Source organism: Crinia signifera, chromosome 4 (assembly GCF_055691185.1).
Source record: "Crinia signifera chromosome 4, ASM5569118v1, whole genome shotgun sequence".
NCBI classification, from domain to species: domain Eukaryota; kingdom Metazoa; phylum Chordata; class Amphibia; order Anura; family Myobatrachidae; genus Crinia; species Crinia signifera.
The window spans coordinates 307,406,866-307,429,534 of record NC_139220.1 but is presented as its reverse complement, the minus strand read 5'-3'; the positions used below and the strand labels follow the sequence as shown (position 1 = coordinate 307,429,534).

General features: G+C 44.8%; 1 protein-coding gene across 1 annotated transcript in view; it reads right to left on the bottom strand.

Annotated features, from left to right (window-relative positions):
* Nucleotides 1-22,669, bottom strand: part of LOC146075784 (complement C3-like) — a 172,236-nt gene that overhangs the window by 44,100 nt on the left and 105,467 nt on the right. Inside the window, exons 19-26 of the mRNA XM_083185378.1 lie at nt 20,154-20,239; nt 18,403-18,542; nt 16,640-16,846; nt 16,107-16,173; nt 13,626-13,712; nt 13,151-13,354; nt 12,927-13,002; nt 2,732-2,891 (exon numbers count right to left, since the gene is read on the bottom strand). Of these exons, the coding sequence (XP_083041504.1) occupies nt 2,732-2,891; nt 12,927-13,002; nt 13,151-13,354; nt 13,626-13,712; nt 16,107-16,173; nt 16,640-16,846; nt 18,403-18,542; nt 20,154-20,239 (1,027 nt within the window). The remainder of the gene's footprint in view (nt 1-2,731; nt 2,892-12,926; nt 13,003-13,150; nt 13,355-13,625; nt 13,713-16,106; nt 16,174-16,639; nt 16,847-18,402; nt 18,543-20,153; nt 20,240-22,669) is intronic.

The following is a 22,669-nucleotide window of genomic DNA, read 5'->3' as shown; positions in this document are numbered from 1 at the left end:
AGAGAACATACATTTACCAGTAACAGATGGAGGTATGAGATTGCCGGGACTGTATAACACAGGGGCTGATGCAGAGAGACCGGTGACACTTATATTAGAGTGGCATAAGCTTGGCACTCACATGTGCCTGGGCTGTGGGATAGAGGAAGGGTGGGCTGGACAGAGGCAGAGTACAGTAAGGCAGTGGTCACACCATTGTGTATACAGTGAATGTAGGCTGCTATGGTGACACATATATACTTGTGGTAGCTGTAGAATGTGCAGGTGGCTATGGGTAGATGTGAAATACACACTAATAATAATAATAATAATAATAATAATAATAATAATAATAATAATAATAGACAATAAAGGTTGAGTATCCCTTATCCAAAGTGCTCGGAGCATTTTGGATTATGGATTATTCCATATTTCAGAATATTTTTATATTTCAATGAGGTATCTTGAGGACATGAACCATGTGTGAAAAAAAATGCATTTATGTTGTATTCATATACACACATTTTTATCTGTGCATGAAACAAGGTATGTGCACTATCTCAGGAATTAGAATGCTAAGCAATCATTTCCTTATACATATTTAATGCCAGTTACATATCATGTCCCAGTAGTGTCCCATGTAGTGCCAATTACAGATGTCCCCAGTAGTGCCAATTACAGATGTCCCCAGTACATGTCCCCAGTAGTACAGTTATAGATGTCCCCAGTTGTGCCAGTTACAGATGTCCCCAGTTGTGCCAGTTACAGATGTCCCATGTAGTGCCAGTTGCAGATGTCCCCAGTAGTGTCAGTTGCAGATGTCCCCAGTAGTGCCAGTTACAAATGACCCAGTAGTCCCAGTTACAGATGACCCCAGTAGTGTCAGTTAGATGTCTCGTGTAATGCCAGTTACAGATGTCTCATGTAGTGCCAGTTACAGATGTCTCATGTAGTGTCAGTTACAGATGTCCCCAGTAGTGTCAGTTACAGATATCCCCAGTATTGCCAGTTACAGATATCCCCAGTATTGCCAGTTACAGATGTCCCCAGTATTGCCAGTTACATATCATATCCCCAGTAGTGCCAGTTACAGATGTCCCATGTAGTGTCAGTTACAGATGTCTCATGTAGTGCCAGTTACAGATGTCTCATGTAGTGCCAGTTACAGATGTCTCATGTAGTGCCAGTTACAGATGTACCTAGTAGTGCCAGTTACAGATGTCCCATGTAGTGCCAGTTACAGATGTCCCCAGTAGTGTCAGTTACAGATGTCCCCAGTATTGCCAGTTACATATCATATCCCCAGTAGTGCCAGTTACAGATGTCCCCAGTAGTGTCAGTTACAGATGTCCCCAGTATTGCCAGTTACATATCATATCCCCAGTAGTGCCAGTTACAGATGTCCCCAGTAGTGCCTTTTACAAATGTCCCCAGTAGTGCCAGTTACAGATGTTTCATGTAATGCTTTAGCATTAACAAAAAAGAACATTCCGTAAACTATGATTTTAGGAATAATTTGGATAATAGATATCTGGATAAGGGATACTCAACTAATAATAATAATAATAATAATAATAATAATAATAATAATAATAATAATAATAATAATAATAATAATCTTAGCCAACATATGCAAATTGGTTGATTGCAAATGTGCCACCAGTGCCAGAAAACTGCTTTGGTCATTAAATATGTGATTATATTTATTCCTGGACACGGTGGAGAGTAGTTCCCTCTGTATAGAATGGTTTTATTAAAAGCCAAACACCTGGGTGTAAATTTATTAACATGGGAGTTCTATTGAAGATGGGACGTTGCCCATAACAACCAATCAGATTCTACTTTTTATTTATTTAGAACCTTCTAGAAGATAAGAGCTACAATGTGATTTGTTGCTATGGACAACATACCATCTTCAATAGAACTCCCAACTTAATAAATTTACACCTATAGTGTAAAACACGCATGTCCAAACTGTGGCCCTCCAGCTGTTGTAAAACTACAAATCCCAGCATGCCTTGCCATAGATTGAGCATTCCCTAATAGCAACACTGTGGCAAGGCATGATGGGACTTGTAGTTTCACAACAGCTGGAGGGCCATAGTTTGGACATGCTTGGTGTAAAACATAGGGGTACATATCACTACTGGGCTCAGTGGTTGGTATCCTCCTACCCAGTCCTATATTGGAAGAGCTAGATCCCCAGACTGCTGAGCCTACTGCCTGCTTTATCTCTTCTGCTTATGTAAAACACTCTCGCTATTTGATTTGGCATGTTGGGCGTCTCATATTAGTCTTCTGAAATGATGCCGACCACGATTGAACAATGGTATTAATTTTCCTGTCATGGAGCGATAAAGCCACACAGTGCATTTACTTTATTTGATTGACTGGCTTAATGGGTAAGATTTATATGCCTAGCCATTACTGGAATTACAAAGTTAAACTGGAGCAGGTCAGGGAGGGGACCAAGGAGGCTAAAATAACACAGGGTCAGAGGCTGGATAGACACAGGGGGCAGAAGGCTGGAGTGAAATAACTCAGCATCCTGGAATGACAGCAGGACGGTGGCTGGAGAGACCCAGGGGCAGGAGGCATAATTGACAGGAGGCAGGGTACTGGAGTGACAATGAAAAGGAGGCTGGACAAATGTCCAGACATAGGTCCAACACTATGTTTACAGGGAAACTCTGGCACTATATGCATCTTGTATAAAATAAGGTTCATGTTCCCACATTGTGCTGGCACCTACCACCATCTCCTGATGATAGACGGGGGAATCTTCCTGGAATAACCCGTCTGGCTTTTGCTTGTTCAGTATCAGCCACTTCACAGGATCACAAACTTCATTTCTGTTGACGTCGGTTAGTTTTGAAGCCAAGGCGAACACTTTCACAACGTAAGCCGTGAGCCTGAGGAGGAGACACCACAGTATAAGGAGAAAGCATTGTACTGCCGCCGAGCAGGAGAGGAGACACCACAGTATAAGGAAGAAGCATTGTACTGCCGCTGAGCAGGAGAGGAGTCACCACAGTATAAGGAGGAAGCACTGTACTGCCGCTGAGCAGGAGAGGAGTCACCACAGTATAAGGAGGAAGCATTGTACTGCCGCTGAGCAGGGGAGGAGTCACAATAGTATAAGGAGGAAGCATTGTACTGCTGCTGAGCAGGAGAGGAGTCACCACAGTATAAGGAGGAAGCACCGTACTACCGCTGAGCAGGAGAGGAGTCACCACAGTATAAGGAGGAAGCATTGTACTGCCGCTGAGCAGGAGAGGAGTCACCACAGTATAAGGAGGAAGCACTGTACTGCCGCTGAGCAGGAGAGGAGTCACCACAGTATAAGGAGGAAGCATTGTACTGCCGCTGAGCAGGAGAGGAGTCACCACAGTATAAGGAGGAAGCACTGTACTGCCGCTGAGCAGGAGAGGAGTCACCACAGTATAAGGAGGAAGCACCGTACTACCGCTGAGCAGGAGAGGGGTCACCACAGTATGAGGAAGCATTGTACTGCCGCGGAGCAGGAGAGGAGTCACTACAGTATAAGGAGGAAGCACTGTACTGCCGCTGAGCAGGAGAGGAGTCACCACAGTATAAGGAGGAAGCACTGTACTGCCACTGAGCAGGAGAGGAGTCAACACAGTATAAGGAGGAAGCATTGTACTGCCGCTGAGCAGGAGAGGAGACACCACAGTATAAGGAGGAAGCACTGTACTGCCGCTGAGCAGGAGAGAAGACACCACAGTATAAGAAGGAAGCACTGTACTGCCGCTGAGCAGGAAAGGAGACACCACAGTATAAGGAGGAAGCACTGTACTGCCGCTGAGTAGGAGAGGAGACACCACAGTACAAGGAGGAAGCACTGTACTGCCGCTGAGCAGGAGAGGAGTCAACACAGTATAAGGAGGAAGCATTGTACTGCCGCTGAGCAGGAGAGGAGTCACCACAGTATAAGGAGGAAGCATTGTACTGCCGCTGAGCAGGAGAGGAGTCACCACAGTATAAGGAGGAAGCATTGTACTGCCGCTGAGCAGGAAAGGAGTCACCACAGTATAAGGAGGGCGCACTGTACTGTCGCTGAGCAGGAGAGGAGACACCACAGTATAAGGAGGAAGCACTATACTGGCGCTGAGCAAGAGAGGGGTCACCACAGTATAAGGAGGAAGGACTTTACTGTCGCTGAGCAGGAGAGTTGACACCAGAGTATAAGGAGGAAGCACTGTACTGTCGCTGAGCAGGAGAGGAGACACCACAGTATAAGGAGGAAGCACTGTACTGCCGCTGAGCAGGAGAGGGGACACCACAGTATAAGGAGGAAGCACTGTACTGTCGCTGAGCAGGAGAGGAGACACCACAGTATATGGAGGAAGCACTGTACTGCCGCTGAGCAGGAGAGGAGTCACCCAAGTATAAGGAGGAAGCATTGTACTTCTGCTGAGCAGGAGAGGAATCACCACAGTATAAGGAGGAAGCATTGTACTGCCGCTGAGCAGGAGAGGAGTCACCACAGAATAAGGAGGAAGCATTGTACTGCCGCTGAGCAGGAGAGGACCACAGTATAAGGAGGAACCATTGTACTGCCGCTGAGCAGGAGAGGAGTCACCACAATATAAGGAGGAAGCATTGTACTTCCACTAAGCAGAAGAGGAGTCACCACAGTATAAGGAGGAAGCACTGTACTGCTGCTGAGCAGGAGAGGAGTCACCACAGTATGAGGAGGAAGCACTGTACTGCCGCTGAGCAGGAGAGGAGAAACCACAGTATGAGGAGGAAGCACTATACTGGCGCTGAGCAAGAGAGGGGTCACCACAGTATAAGGAGGAAGCACTGTACTGTCGCTGAGCAGGAGAGGAGACACCACAGTATAAGGAGGAAGCACTGTACTGTCGCTGAGCAGGAGAGGAGACACCACAGTATAAGGAGGAAGCACTGTACTGCCGCTGAGCAGGAGAGGGGACACCACAGTATAAGGAGGAAGCACTGTACTGTCGCTGAGCAGGAGAGGAGACACCACAGTATAAGGAGGAAGCACTGTACTGCCGCTGAGCAGGAGAGGGGACACCACAGTATAAGGAGGAAGCACTGTACTGTCGCTGAGCAGGAGAGGAGACACCACAGTATAAGGAGGAAGCACTGTACTGCCGCTGAGCAGGAGAGGAGTCACCACAGTATGAGGAGGAAGCACTGTACTGCCGCTGAGCAGGAGAGGAGACACCACAGTATGAGGAGGAAACACTGTACTGCCGCTGAGCAGGAGAGGAGTCACCACAGTATAAGGAGGAAGCACTGTACTGCCGTTGAGCAGGAGAGGAGTCACCACAGTATAAGGAGGAAGCACTGTACTGCCGCTGAGCAGGAGAGGAGTCACCACAGTATAAGGGGGAAGCACTGTACTGCCGCTGAGCAGGAGAGGAGACACCACAGTATAAGGAGGAAGCACTGTACTGCCGCATAGCAGGAGTCACCACAGTATGCGGAGGAAGCACTGTACTGTCGCTGAGCAGGAGAGGAGACACCACAGTATAAGGAGGAAGCACTGTACTGTCGCTGAGCAGGAGAGGAGACACCACAGTATGAGGAGGAAGCACTGTACTGCCGCTGAGCAGGAGAGGAGTCACCACAGTATGAGGAGGAAACACTGTACTGCCGCTGAGCAGGAGAGGAGACATCACAGTATGAGGAGGGAGCACTGTACTGCCGCTGAGCAGGAGAGGAGTCACCACAGTATAAAGAGGAAGCACTGTACTGCCGTTGAGCAGGAGAGGAGTCACCACAGTATAAGGAGGAAGCACTGTACTGCCGTTGAGCAGGAGAGGAGTCACCACAGTATAAGGGGGAAGCACTGTACTGCCGCTGAGCAGGAGAGGAGACACCACGGTATAAGGAGGAAGCACTGTACTGCCGCATAGCAGGAGTCACCACAGTATGCGGAGGAAGCACTGTACTGCCGCTGATCAGAGGAGGAGTCAGAGTACACAGAGGAAGAGCTACAATGAGAGGAGCAGTCATCACAATGAGCAAATGGGGGATGGGAGTAAGTGGGAGCAGAGTAATAGGGGGAAGTCTATCAATCATTATAAAGAGGAGAGTAGAGGGCAAATCTGAAAGTTGCCCATAGCAACTAATTACTGGTAACTAGCTAGCTTTTACATTCTATTAAAGTATAGGATGAAGCTCATTGGTTGTGGTGGCAGTCTTTTTAGCGGTGGCTGTCTGGCTTCAACACAGGAGCTGGGGATAGATCTGATCAGCATTGCTCTCTAACAGGGGAACCATATTGGGGGCATTGTGTCATCTGTCTACCCAAGAAAGATTGTTTTCATTGAGCATCCTCCTGAATGTGCATAGACTTTCATGGAATGTATGATAACAATATTTCATGTTGTGAGACAGTATTACAAGAACTGCAAAAAGTACTGGAGATGGCACATTATAAACACCAGAATATGCTTTTTGGTAGGAAGAACAGTTTTTTCTATCTGTCAATAAGTTGGATTTATTGACAAAGAGAGAGAGCGAGAGAGAAAGAGCTAGAGAATGAGAGAGATTTAAAGTTCCAACCAATCAGCTTCACACTTTCATTTTTCAAACTCTGCTAGAAATATTACAAAAGCAGATTGGTTGCCACTTTGGGGTCTATGTAATAGGCCATGGTGAGAGATAAAGTGGATTTAGATTAATGATCTACAAGATTTGATCATATTCCTTACTATGCATTTTTGAAATGGTGACGAAAGTAGGATGTACTGCCTTCCCGTATGTACCTTCCTGTATGTACTACCCTTCAGAATGTGCTGAATTCTAGGGCTTGGATGCAGCGGGTAAGCCAGCTATTGCTGGCATTACCGAGTAGCAGTCTATGGGCTTCTCATTGCATTCTCCCCTGCGAGGGATTTAATTAGGTCCCTGCCCCCCCACAGCTGCCGCTTCACTCACTGTGCAGAAGAACAAAGGGCAACAACCATAGGGGAAGATGTATTAAGCCTTAACAAGAGTTAAATGCAAGGAGCCAATCAGCTCCTCATTGACTTTTTTCAAGCACAGCCTGTAACATGGCAGTTAGCAGGTGATTGGCTGGACGTTTAGCTCTCTTTATCACCCTTGCATTTATTTCTTGTTAAGGCTTAATACATCTGCCCCATTGGGAGATCCATCCATTGCAATTTACATTGCATTTATAAACACATACACAGTAAGTATTTACACGTGCTTAATACATGACAAACAATGTTTTCTCTATATCTGGGTGGACCCTTGTGTTTTGGTATGGTTTGAAAAAACCGCCCTCAAGTATTTTGGTTGGCTTGTAGTTTTTGTTTTGGATTCATGTAAAACTAATCAAAACAGCTAAAACCATGTCATTTTGGACCTGCTATTATATCTACAGTATTATTAACAATAAAAACATTTATGGTGAAATGGCACCTGAAATCCTCAGAGAGGCACTTATGTGCAAAATAAAGAAGTATGCAAGAATCAGATATACTGAAGTCCGACCCCAAAGTGACTTGAGCAAAGACTCGGTTTAAACAGAAACCCAAAAGTTCAGGTGTTGGGTTTTAAAAAAAAAACACTAAACAAAAACTGAACAGATCATCCATATATTACACAAATGAGACATAACTGAACATATTCGTGGGAAGGGATCTAAAAAGGTATTATTGAGGAACAGGTGGATGTAGCAGTATTTTGGATGAAATATATTTCTTTATTTTGTTTTAACAAGTACGGTTTCCCAGATCATCCACAGACAGTTGCACGTTACCACAATGAGAGCATCTACCTTTTAAGTATGCCTAGAACAAGTTATGAGACCTTGTTGCTTGCACCATATTGCCAGTGATATGTGCTAAATATTGCCCCATGTGTACACAGCTTAAAGGTGCCCATACACGTTACAATTATTGTATACAATATTGTATACAATATCGCATCTCATCGCATCTCGGTTTTGCGATGAGATCTAGTACAAAAAGTATGTGCAGCACATACTTTTTGTACTAGATCTCATCTCATCGCAAAACCGAGATGCAATGAGATGCGATATTGTATACAATATTGTATACAATAATTGTAATGTGTATGGGCACCTTAAGGGATATTTAACCCCAAGGAGATTTTAGTATTGCCATTGTGTGCTAATATTACCCCTTTGTGATAATATTACACAGGAAATCCATTTAATTCAAACAGCCTATAAGTGTCTAGTGGGGATAAGTGCCTAGAGCAACTTTTTTCAAGTCGCAGCACACCAAACAAGATTTTTAAATTGCCAAAGCACACCTTTAGAACACTACAGGGAAAACACAATGGCCCCAACAGGAATAAAAAAACAAACCTATTAGCCCCAATATGAAAAAATAAACAATCACATTGGTCCCCACAGGTAACAAAAATAGATCTGGTGGCACACTTGAGAACAGCTCAAGGCATTGAAAAAAGCTGGCTTAGAGTAAAAGTTAGTTGCTAGTGTGAGGCAGGATAGCTTTGTTTTTGTTATGTTTTTTCATTTTTTTGCACCCCTTTCTGTGTGTGGTCTGTGTTTTGGTGTGTAGCAGTAAAAAATAGTAGTATGTTTGTCAAGTTTTAGGCTTAGTGGGTACGCTGTCCTTGCAATGGAGAATGTCGTAAACCAATTGTCCAGCAAGAGTTGAACACCAATGTTTGGCAGAGCCAGATTAAGGTATAAATGGGCCTGGAGCTGAAAATTATCAATGGCCTATTATGCACAATAATAGGGGTTGCGGCCAGAACCGAATAATGTGGGGGGCGTGACCAGTGTTCTGTTTGGGTGGTCTGCTCATGGGTGTGTCTGTATTTGTGTAAATACTTTCAACTAATTATATATGCCTGGGAGATATATTGGCGGGTGCCCTCCAAAGGTGCACATGCAGGATACCGATGTTCTAAGATATTTGCAGGGCGAGGCAGCATTCCAGTCATAAAAAAAATACTGAAAGCCGAAACTTGGTAGACAACATTTCAGCACCTTTTATGTGGCTACCTAAATTTACCACACCATATACCACTTATACAAATCATGGGTACTTGTTTCCTAGCACGGCCACAATCGCGGGCATCGGGTGTAATTTTTAGTGGTCTGCGACGCGACCGACTCGATGCCCCCGATTTACCATTGAAATGCATTGAAAAAAGTCAAAATCGTGTCCGTCGCGTCGCAGGCGGCTAAAAAAGGCTTAAATGGTCCAGACGCGATGCCCCCGATTTCCCATAGGAAACAATGTTAAATTCCTTAATTTAACCGCGATGCCCCCGATTTCCCATAGGAAACAATGTTAAATGGCTCAATTTACCCAAATCATCATAGGGAACAATGGTAAATGGGCCAGAAACCCCCCAAAACACCCCTGAACAGTGAAATGTCCCCCCAAAAGTAGTTTACGCCACCCCACGATCAACGCGAACCCGAAGCGTGGCGAGCGCAGCGAGCCCGCGAGGGGCGGCGGTACGCGTCCTCTGACCTTTTCATACCCCCACTATCCACGTCGGCGTGGAGTTGAGAATAGAATAGTGTGGCGAGCGCAGCGAGCCACCGAGCCCGAAGCGTGGCGAGCGGACGCGGATACCTTCACAGGTAAACGCGTCCCATCGCGTGCTTCACAGGTATCCGCGTGCGCTCGCCACGCGTCGGGCTCGGTGGCTCGCTGCGCTCGCCACACTATTCTATTCTCAACTCCACGCCGACGTGGATAGTGGGGGTATGAAAAGGTCGGAGGACGCATACCGCCGCCGCTCGCCACGCTTCGGGTTCACGTTGATCGTGGGGTGGCGTTAACTACTTTTGGGGGGACATTTCACTGTTCAGGGGTGTTTTGGGGGGTTTCTGGCCCATTTACCATTGTTCCCTATGATGATTTGGGTAAATTGAGGCATTTAACATTGTTTCCTATGGGAAATCGGGGGCATCACGGGTAAATTGAGGCATTTAACATTGTTTCCTATGGGAAATCGCGGGCATCGCGTCGGTACCATATCACCCAATTTTTTAGTGCATGCGATGGCCGCGATGCCCCCGATTTTTACTAACGATGCCCACGATCATGATCGGTGTGGCCGTGCTAGGAAACAAGTACCAAATCATGCAATACAATAGTAACCCCCTTATACTGTACTTGCCTCTTACACATTGTGCCACATGGAATGAGTCAAAATTCACACTGACTGAGCCAAAATTCACACTATGGCACACAGATTAAGGCAAAATACACATTTTGCCACATGGATTGAGCCAAAATACACATTATTATACCAAACAGATTGAGCAATAATGCACAATATGCTTCACAAATAGGGGCATTGCGCGCTGAAGGCGTGCATTAAAAATTTACACCATAATGCCTGTTACATGTTAAGTCAAACACCATATTCTCCATTACGTATTATGCCAAACACCATAATGCCTATGAAAAATGATGCTACTTAAGTGTTGCTTACCAACATGTTCATTGCCAGGGGTTCCATGCTTATTGCCAGGGATTCCATGCTCATTGCCATGTGGGATTACATGCTCATTGCCAAGGGGGAATACATGCTTGCGGTAACTGGGGATAGCCGCCGCCGGGCAGAAATGACAGCCATTGACAGCTGGGCAGAGAGCAGGGGGCTGCCTGGCTGTATTCAGAGCACTGCATGTCCCGGCTATTTGTAATAATACCCCTTTCACACCAGAAAATGCAGGGATTTACCCGGGAATATGGCCCCAAGATCATGCAGGGACATTCCTGGACTGGACCGTTTTACACCAGCCTAGTCCCTGCATTTTTTTGTGTGAGGGGGAGAGAAAACAACCCCAGTCCCCCTTTAAACAACCAGCTACATCTTCGGAACCAACTGACCGATTTACATGTAGGCTTCAAATGATTTTGGTCCCGTGAAACTGGGCCATTTGGTTCCAAAGAAATCTGTCAAACAACATGAACAGCCATGAAATTACATTTCAGAAATGAAAAAAAATTTACCCGCAATATCTCTAGAACCAATGAACCCATATGGACCAGGTATCAGATTGAAGGCCCAGCGATTTGGGTTCGACTGAGATCAACCTCAAGCTTCTGTGATGCCGGAGGGGGAACTGGCAGCCGTTGGAACCGGGTGGAGGTCGGAATTAGCGGGTCCCATGTTATCCTATGGGGAAAACGTTCCAGGTTTGCCTGTCGGTATCTCTGGTTCCCGGGAGGCTACCGACACGGGGCTGGGCTCGTTGGAAAGCTCTGGCCCTCAGCTACAGAATGGGCCTATTTGGAGAATGGGCCTGGAGCTGTAGCTCCATCAGCCCCATTGTTAACCCGGCCCTGATGTTTGGTTAAGTGTGTGCTTGGTTCTTTCCTGTCTGTTCTTTAGTGCATCTACTACATTTAATTATTACTTGTCAATTATACCTTTGACAGAAAATTTAAATACCAGCACTGTTGTCTTTATTTTAGTGTTTAAGTGTGCTGGGGGAATCAGTGTGCTGGGGAAAAAATTGGGATTATTCTGGTTCATTCCTTCTGGCAAATTCCTTCTTAAATGGACAAAACCACGTGCACTGCAGGGGGGCAGATGTAAAATGTGCATAGAGAATTAGATTTGGGTGTGTTATTTTGTTTCTGTGTAGGGAAAATAGTGACTGCTTTATTTTTACACTGCAATATAGATCTCACTTTGAAATATAACCCCGCCCAAATCTAACTCTCTCTGCACAAGTAACATCTACCCCACCGGCAGTACATATGGTTTTGTCCATTTGAGAAGGAGTTTGCCAGAAGGAGTGAACCAGAATAATCCCCATGTGTTTTTTATGTACAAGTAGATGTTTACAGATCACATGTAAAGGTTAACATGATAAATGTTGGTTGGTTTATAAGGAAACACACACATAAAGGTGTTGAATACTTGGTATAGCTGGGAATAATGATACCAGATTAAATGTTAATGATACAAATTAGAAGCAGAGAAGAGATTTAAAAGAGAAATATCAAAAATGTTCAAAAAGGTATCAGGACTTTCGGAAGGCAGTAAATAGGATGAGAGTCAATAGGTTGCATGCTGTTGCTCAACATGATAATGGGCAATATATCATATGGTCGGCATTTTTTCAAAAGTTTCTTAAATTTTTTCAGCTTTTTTGCATACTTTACCCTTCACCGGTAGGGATGCCAATCCCGGGGCATTTTTTCAATCCCGGGATCCGGGAATGAAAAATGCTCAATCCCGGGATTGGCATCCACACCAAAAAAAAACATTTTTAGCATAGGACCCACCCCGGCCGACCCGCACATCTACTTACATTAGGGTGCGGGCGGGCGGGCGGCCGGGAGTGGGTTTGGAGGTGCACGGTTTATCCCGGCAAGTGCACCTCCATAGAAGACAGCAGGCGGGCGGAGGCAGGCAGGCGGGCGGCGGAGAAGAGGCGGGCAGGCGGAGGCGGGCAGGCGGGCTGAGTCAGGCCGGCGTGCTGGCGGGCGGCGGAGAAGAGGCGGGTAGGCGGGCAGGCGGTCACTGGTGACGTGTGGCCTGCGCAGCGTGACCTCTACTGTCACGCTACGCAGGCCGCACGCCGGGTCAGGTTACGGGAACAGCCGGGCAGCGTCTGAGCGAGTGCTCAGACGCTGCCCGGCATTAGACTGCGCATGCGCAGTCTAATCCCGAAATCCCGGGATTGGATTCTCCAATCCCGGGATTGAAATCCCGGACATTTTTAGGCCAAATCCCGGGATCCCGCCGATCCCGATCCCGGGATTGGCCACACTATTCACCGGGACTATAATGGAAAAAAATCTCATGTTGACCTTTTGCTGATGTTGACATTTTTTAATGTCAACCTTGTGAATGTCAAGTTTTTGGGAACCACCTAGACACTATTAACCTTTTTTTTCTACTATATATACACCTAATAAACCAAACCCATTCACATATTGCACAGATAGGATATAGGCTGATATTACCATGTGCTGGATGGATGTTGGATCCAGGCGCCGTATGAGGAGTCTGCTTTACAAAATGCCTTCTGAGTAATTAGACCTGTTTTAAAGCAAAGTAAAAAATATTGGCATTGTAATGTTATTGTAACTGAATATACCTCATTATACTTTTTGTTGTTTGTTGTCACTTAGATCAATAAAGCCTTGTTTGAAATCCATTGCATCCTAGAACCTGGTCGCTTTCTTACCATTTTTGATGAACTGAATGGCTTGTTCTCGGCGATGGACTCCTACTTTCTCCCATTGGCCAGTGGAATCTAGGAAATGTGTGGCGATTACAGTCGGAGTCATGCTCATCATATTCTGTTCTCCGCATCCCCCGGGAGCTGTGATCAGGTGGTTGATACTGGCCCCATCAATGGATTTCTCCACCATTTCACTTATTGGAGTTCCTGCACAATATAGAGAACACAGCTCTCTATTTGACAAACTTTTTGATTTTAATGGGCAAGACTGCGGCACTCAACCAGAGAAATGGTGTCCCAGAGACGGATTTTATATCTTTACCAGGTATATAATCCGTCTCTGGGACTCTATTTCTCTAGCTGAGTGCCGCCGTCCTGTCCATTGTGTATGCCAAACTGGTTTCGCCATTTGGAAGGTGCCGTCGTCTTTACCTACCCAAGTTGTTTGCAGAGGAGATTACTTTTTTTTTTTTTTTACCTTGGATGGTGACAATTGTTTCACTTTCTGTTTTGGGAACAATATTTTTTGCATTCACCGATGGGACAAATTCTTCTTGCAAGCCACCTGTTTAAAAAAACAAAAACATTCTACATTATCCAACATGCCCTGACATTGGGGTTCCACTTTATAAGGTATATCTTTTGTATTTCACTTTTATCCTGATGATGAGGTGAAAATACCTTGAAACATATTTTATATGCTCCTGTTGTTGCTATGAATTATTTCTGAGTGCCGCCAACTGAAGATTCTATCTATCTATCTATCTATCTATCTATCTATCTATCTATCTATCTATCTATCTATCTATCTATCTATCTATCTATCTAGATGATTGTATTGTAATAGAACCAGAACTGTTAGTAGATGAATCAACAGCCTGGGTGCCCTTGTAAGTTGAACATATGGTAATATGGTATAGATAAAACCCCTAGAGTAGGGATGGGGAACCTTCGGCCCACCAGCTGTTGTTGAACTACACATCTCAGGATGCCCTGCTACAGATTTGCTATTTGGCCATGCTATGCTAAAACTGTTGCAGGGCGTGCTGGGATATGTAGTTCAACAACAGCTGTAGGGCCGAAGGTTCCCCATCCCTGCCCTAGAGGGTTAACTCACCATACGGCACTCCAGTACTTGGTGACAGGTAACATCTGTTTATTGCAACATTTTGAGGTGCAACCCCCCATCGTCAAGCATACAGTTCAGTATATATACATATATATATATATATATATATATATATATGTGTGTGTTTTTATTTAAACATTCTTTTTACAGGTGAACTATAAGTTCAAGGGGGCCCATTAATGCCCCGCATGCTGGGACTTGTGGTTTGCCAAGTCCCAGCATGCGGGGGAGGCCTGTTGGGACTTTTAGTTTACCTGTAAAAAGCAATAGGTTTTTTACACTTTTATGTATATCAGCCTGGCGTCCACAGCCCACAGACACCGGAGACAGCCCTGGGCTTCAGCCCTGGATGGGTGAAGCCTAGCCTGGGGGGGGGGACCCTTTTATTGGGGTGGTCCCCACTCCCCCAGGTACCCCGTCCAGGGCTGACCAGCCACGGTGCGCATGATACGGCCAGTGGACCTTATGTAAAAGTTGTCGCCCAGATGTGGCTTGACACCACGGGATGTTGCTGGTGCTGGTTCAAAAATACGGGGGAACCCCAGTTTTTATTGTCCCCTGTATTTTTGGAACCAGGACCAATCCAAGAGTCTGGGACTGGTTTCAGAAATACGGGGGACCCTTAACACTTTTTTGTCCCCCATATTTTTGGAACTAGGTCCGGCTCAATGAGCCCCGGGCTGTTTTTTTTTTTTTTAACTCAAAATCGCACTTGTCCTCAAGATCGCACATTTTCAGAACTAAAAATTGTACTTTTCCATGAATAAAAACGGCACCATATCGCAGTTTTTTTGCCACAAATTCGCATCTCATTAAATATACAAATTCAGGCAAGAAAATGGGATTTTAAAAAGTGCGATACGGTGCAATTGCATCCTATTAATTGTCACCCTATGACTTCTTGCAATCTAGTTTAGATCCATTCCTCTACTTCTGAGACACTTCATATAACTGAGGAAGAGGTCTCACATGATCGCAAGTTACAGAAACCATCAAAGTCTCCAGGCCCAGATGATCTCCCCTTCTCCTACCATAATACCTGTCAGAACTTGCTAGTTCCTCACCTCGCTAACTCTACTAAACAACCCCGCGAGGGCAGCTTCTTTCCACCAGATACCTCTAAGGCCACAACCACAATTGGTTACTAACTATACGCTGATCTCTCTGTTAAACACCAGTCTCAATCTCTTTGCCACAAATTAAACACTATTCTTCCAACTATTCAAGGGCTTGACAATTCCCACTATTGTCAAACCATTGATAATATTAAATATACAGTATCATGCAAACTCTGTCAATCTCCCCTCACTTCTCCTTTCGCTCAATGCTGAGAAGGCCTTCAATACAGTTCCATGGCCTTTCATTATACACTCTCTCTTAAGCTTTGGTTTTGGGGGAAATGTATTCAGTCCACAAATGCACTCTATCATCTCTTCTACCTCAGCTCTTGCTGGAACAGTCTTCTCTCTGATGGGCAGATATATTATACCTGGCGAAGAGATAAACTGGAGATAAAGTGGAGATAAAGTGGAAGGAGACAGCGCATCAGCCAATCAACTCCCAACTGTCATATTTAAAACACAGCTGATTGGCTGGTGTGTTATCTCCTTTCACTTTATCTCCACTTTATCTCTTCGCCAGGCTTAATACATCTGCCCCATAGTCCTTTCCCATCTCCAATGGCACTAGCCCAGAGTGTCCTCTCTCTGCACTAAGGTTTCCCTAATTATTGAACCCCTGGCCTGCAGTATCCAATCAAACCCAACAATTATATTATTTAAAAATGACACTATACAATTTTGAAAACTGACAGTGAGTGGTAATACAGACCTTTGCCCTTTTCTTCTGGATCCAATATTACCGATTTCAAAATCTCTGTTACGCGTCTTCCTTCCGGCTGAAACAAAAGATTTATGCATTTGAAAGATGTGAAATGGAGTCTGATGAAGTTGGAATCATGAAGACTAATGAGATTTACTGATTGATGATCAATTTGCACTCTATTACCAAGGCATTTAGGGTGAGATGTACGAAACCTTAGAGAGTGATAAAATGGCGAGAGATAAATTATCAGCCGATTAGCTTCTAACTGTCATGTTACAGTTAGGCAGCCATCAGTAGTCATTACACTTCATTGTCCTCATTCATTCTGTTATTCCATCTCTGCAGTACTGTAACTCTGCCATCCAGTGATGCTTCCATGACTACATGTCATGTTATACCTCTCGAGCTGCCCATGTTGGTCCAACTCTACAAAATACTCCAGGGCCACTTTCAGTTTCCAATCTGCCCCTTTTTGTTTGTTACTTCTCAGTGAAACTTTATTTCCAAAAGCACATTGAGCAGCACAACCATCTACTCACCACGACCTTCAGCTTCTTCTTGACACCATCTGCGGCTGACTGACCAGCTGCCTTCACCTCAACATCTTGCTCTCCCAAGGTCAGCGGCACAACGATAAATGGGACAGCCACCGAAGACTCAGGTTCGATGTACACCTCTTGGCGGTACTTCTTTTTAGCAGTGGAGAGACTGCAGTAGTTTTCATTATAAGTCCACTCCACGCGCACCTACAGAACGCCAAATAGATGCTGAACTTGAGAGGTAATAAAGATTTATTTCGGCAAACATTACTTTTCTTTTCATAACTGAAAGGGCGGTATGGACCAATAGTATGAATGGGATTAAACCATCTTTTCTGAGGTCGACATTGGCAAAAGGTTGACATGGCAATGGTCGACATGGCAATGGTTGACATAGGTCAATGCCGACATGAGTTTTAACATCCTCAAGGACTCTCATCATGGCCCAAATCATGGCTAGCTATAGTGTCGACACTGAGAAACAATATAAAAAACATGTCAGCCTTTTTATGTGTAAAGGGTGGATAGGGGCAAAAGAGACCAATGGTGTCATATGAATATAAAATCTAATGGCGCCTATAAAACACTTTAAAATGTGAATTTCTAAAAACATCAGGTCAGCAAATAAAAAACTATAATCAGTTTAATGAACAGATAAAACACATAAGGGTTTTATCACTCTCTTCCGGATGAATTGGTGTCGGCAAGCACAAAAAAAATACATTTAAATTAAGGTTGGACAAGCATCTATAGGGAAAAAAAAAACATCTAGGGGTACAACTGATAATCATAACTTAGAAATGAAAAAACATCCATGCCCAATGCGGCGGGAGTGTTCAGAACTCGTGGGGGGTGGGCATTCGCTTGCCCGGCGGGCGGCATTGTATGGCTTGCTAAGCAGCGATTTTCGCTAGCTAGCAAGTCAACCAGAATCAGGCCCTTAGTCCTGTCAGACTTCTTCAACTTATTTCTGTGTCAGCATTTTGCTTCCCTCAGCCTTTTGTCAATGTTGACCTTAGGCATGTCAAACTTTTTTCATGGTCAACCTGGTGGATGTCGACCTTGTGCAGGTCGACATTTTAATGTTGACCTGTTGACTGTCTACCTAGACACCGTCTTTTCCATTGGCCCATTCCCTTTTATAGGTGCGCACTCAAGTTACAGTCCTTAAGATTGCCACATGAAAATCTATATCTCCTGAAGCTTATGGACTTCAAACTTCTCTCCAAACCAAGCGTGTCGGTGAGAGGGAAATTGCCACACCATAGGAAATTGTTTTCAAACTATTTACCATAATACCTTCATTAAATTCAACTCAAATACTGTACATTTCTCAGGGGATACAGTATTGGTCAGTTAAGGATAATTTATTTCAAATCAAATTCAAATTCAAAATTCAAATTCATCAAATTCATAGAATGGACTCATACTTTGTCTCCACAGAGATGGTCATCAAAAAAGACAGCAAACAATGGGATGTCTATGTAACATCTTATCTTCTATGACCCATTTATTTAATGTTGTCCTAATTGAGTCAGTCATTTTTAGACTGCGGGTGCTGTATATGAACATAATCCAGCACGGAACATCTTCCCAATGGCTACCAATGCATTGCAAATTTTTGTATCTATATAGGGTCCACCAACTTGACTCAAACATCTCGGTAATTCCTTGATACCAAGTACAGTCGGCATGTGGCATTGCACTAGAGGATTTGCAGCGTGGAGGTGTAAGTGACTTTTTCTATGAACTGGTTGACTTACCTTTTGTGCGCTGTTGCCGTAGTTATAAAGAATGGCTCGTAACTCAACTTGTTCATTCCTCACCACAGAATATGGCAGCTTCAGGTCAATGAAGAAGTTTGTGAAAACTGTGATCTCATGTGGTTTAGACACACAGATACCTGTCAATGAAGTTGCAAAAAAAAAGAAGAGACATTATGAGCAAGATGTAATAGGGTGCGATTTTTGGCAAAAAAATTACCAAATTCGTACATTTTCAGAAAATCGCAATATGTAATAGGGTGCATTTTGTGGTAAAAATCAAACGTTGTCTAAAACAAAAAAATCACACATTACAAATCGCATCCAGATATTTTCTCATAGAAAACATCAAAACCGCAAATGTAATAGGGTGCGATTTTTGGTAAACATAGACCAGGTCCAGGCTGGCGAGCTTGACAGAACCATGCACAGATTTCTGCCAGAACCATGCATAGATCAGTGAGATCCGTGCATGGTTCTGTCCAAAAATGTGTTTAAATGTAAAAAAAAAAGTGGGTGGTCCCCCCCACCGAGCATAACCAGCCACAGGCTCATTGAGCAGGTCCTAGTTCCCCAAATATGAGGGGGAAAAATAGTGGGAATCTGTGTTTAAGAAACCAGCACCTGGCTCTTGGACTGGTCCTGGTTCCGAAAATACAGGGGACAAAAAGACTGGGGATCTCCAGTATTTTTGAAAACAGCACTAGTCTCCAACAGCAGGCAGTGTCATGCCACAGCTGGGAAACACTTTTTGCATAAAGTCCCTTTGCTGAACCATCAGCCTGGGAAAGTGGGGACCCACCAATAAAGTATATAAATATATCCGCAATGCAGCTGACCAGGTCATCTTCCTCTCCATACGTACTATGTCCACCTCCCCTCTCGTACAAGCTCTACAATGTCTCCCCTCCCCCTTAACAATACAATTAATATTCCTCAGGGGCCCACTGCACCTGCAGCACCAATGGTAGTTCCACCTCTGCTATTGTCATACAGCACATTTCTTATGTGAGCGTTAACAACCATGATACTTTAAATCACATTCCTTATCTCCCATATGAACCAATGGGCATGATTCAGAGTTGATCGCTAATTAGAGAATTAAAAAATCTAGCAATTATCGAATTATTGACCATGCGTAACCTATGCATTGTGCATGCGCAAGAGGAAATAAGTGACAGAAAATGCATTTGGATCATAGACGTTATCTTTGACTACCAGGAAGCTGGCGTCTGGGCGGTAACCTGCGGTTTTCTGGACTGGTGGAAAAAACGCAGGCTCGTCCGAGAATTTTTGATGAAGGTCTGTGACGTCAACACGGACCATTTACCGAATGTGTCAAACGTAATCCGCTTGCAGTTTGACTGACAAGAAGTCTGCGTTTAGGGGTGGTAACCTACCATTCTGGGAGGTTCTGTGACATTATAGCTGACCAATTATCGCCTGTCTCAGTCACATATTAGTGGAAGCCCCAGACCTACTGAAACTGTTAGATGGTTTGGGAATTGCGTATGGATTTGCAAATTCATAGCGACGAGTGATTCATATGCAGTTCTCTCTCAATTTAGCTAGGGGTGTCTTCTCTTACTGTCTGGGTGGTGGCTTCTCCTCGCGGTCCACCCCAAATTCTTACATTTGCAGTCAAGTCTGAATCAGGCTCAATATCTGGATCCACAATCATAGATGTCCAGCATGAGGAAATGTTCTACTGACCTTAGATCATACATGTCCTAACCGGTGGGAGTACTTACCTTTGTTTTCAGACAAGCTTACAGCCAGGACCTCCCATGTGGTTATTGAATCTTTTAAGAATAAAGAAAGACTCTTGGATGAAATTCTGTTAATAAAAACAAACAAATATTTTTGGATTCAACAGCAGGAAACCATATACACCCTGGGGTAGCCTTAACTTTAAATTCCATGACAAAATACATGATATGAAAATTATATTATATCTTGTCAGGAACACAAGTGGAATAAAGCGCTGAGATGTTGAAATAGAAATGCTGCTTGACTCCATCTGGCTTACTATCTCTGTACTCCTCTCTTCAGTAATGCCACCAATGGCCACCGGAGGGCACCTGGCAAAGTTCTGATTGGGACACGGACATATACACATACATACCCCATGCACACAGCCAGATCTGAGAATAGGCTAGCAGTAGGAAAATGCCTAGGGTATTCAAGTCAGGGTCAGCAAAGATCCAGCACTGGGCTGGCTACCACCAGCGGCACGTGGAGAAGAGAGGGAACGAAGAAGGGGTGGTTCAGGTAGACCATGGTTGCCTACCTGACCCTCTCCTTCAGGGAGAAAAGACTCTGCTCCTGGACTTCCCTGGTAATGTATGATTACCATCACCTGTGGGGAGCTAGGAAATTGATAAGAAAGATGTCACCACATGTGATGGCAATGTGAAGAGAAGAGGGCTTTGACAACAGGAAGGAAGAGGGCCCTGCTTGGAAGAGCTTACAATCCTGTAGGAAGGGGAGACAGACATGAGGTGCAAGCAAGTGGGCGGTGGCTTTATAGCAGGATGTAGGCAGGTAGGGGGTCGGAGAATCAGCTTCAGGGATAGATTTGATGAATAGGTGAGTTTTCAGTGCCCGTTTGAAGCTTTGCAGGGTCGGGGAGAGTCTAATGGAGCGAGGGAGTGTGTTCCACTGAAGGGGTGCAGCACGGGCAAAGTCCTGAACTCTAGCGTAGGAAGCAGTGATCAGGGTGGAGGAGAGACGACGGTCGTCAGCTGACCGTAGAGGGCGGGAGGGTGTATGAATGGAGAGGAGGTAAATACATAGCAGCTTGCAGTCGGCGGGAGCTGCAGTCCCTCAAAAGCAGCTTTTCTCAGGAAACTATGCTTACCTGGAGATGCGCTATCATCCTCCATCCAAGCGATAGCCACAGGTAAAGTAAGATCATGTGTGTGTGTGGTGACAGTGGGCGGGTGTTAGGGTGGGATGTAGGAGCATCTAGATTTCTTCATCTCTAGTTTCCAGCTAGCCATAGTATCTCTCATAGGGTGCACACATGGTTGATTTAGCCTATTTTTGTATTAAATTTTGCTTATATAGGCGAAAAGAATCAAAATCGAATCAAAAGCAACCGGTTTATAGCCGCATTCAATGCCGATTCAATCCCGATACATGCTCCCATTTAGTCTATATTGAATGGAAACAGACTGTGCAGGCAAGATTGTGACCGGACGCCTGCCCTTAGCTCTGGCTACGCCCTTCGGGTCCACAGATTGCGGTACCAGGTCTCACGGGACCGTGCCAATTGGGGATTCCCTGTTACCGTCAGCAACCGCCTGTTACTGACTCCGCCCACTACGCAGTGGGCGGGGTATCGCTGCCACCACCAGACTCCTTCTACGTGGCGTCTGGAACCACGGATACCTCCTCAGGCCCAACCGCTGGCCCTGAGTACTACCTGCGTCGACACACTGCTGGTGTCGACTGGTCCCCCACTGGTCACGGACCAGACCTCTGCTTTGGTAGCTGGCAGAGCGGAGACTCGGAGACGCTGGATGCTATACCCAGAACAGCCGGAGAACGGAATTATTGCATTAATTCTGTTGGTCGCAGATGAAGCAGACTTCTTGGGCAAAAGATGGTTTATTGCCAATGGATCTGAAAAGATCCCTTCTCCTTTCAGAGGTATACAGCATACAGATGTTGTTACAGCATTCAGATACAGGCAGAAGTACAACTTTGGGCTCACAGAGCCCTGCTTATATAGGCAGAAAACTCTTTGACATTGTCAGATCCTCCCCCATACATTTACAATTTGCATCTCAATCTGATACGTTACTTCCCGTGCATAACGAACCAAGATTACATACTACAAAGGATAAATCCAATTTCCTTAGAATATATAACTTTCAGGAACAGGGGAGATATTTATCTCCTGGTAGCATGTTTACATAACGAAACACAAATGTCTGTGCCTCATCAACACCTCACACACAGGATGTCCTGGGCTCAGGGACCCATCACATATGGTACACAAATTTCCTTATCACAGGGCTTCAGACACAGAGCCTACTCCCTGCTGTGTTTTGGACACTCACAGACCTTCTGACAAGAGGGTCAGATTAGCATTTAATTTCCCCATCACCAAGATTTGCTAAATTCCTTCCTCCAGAAATGTACAAAGTGCATTGTAAGTCCAGAATGCATTCCTCAGTATTCAATACAATATACACAATATATGATGCAGTCCTAGCTCAGTGCCAAACATATATTTCATAAGTACATATAATCTGTGCCT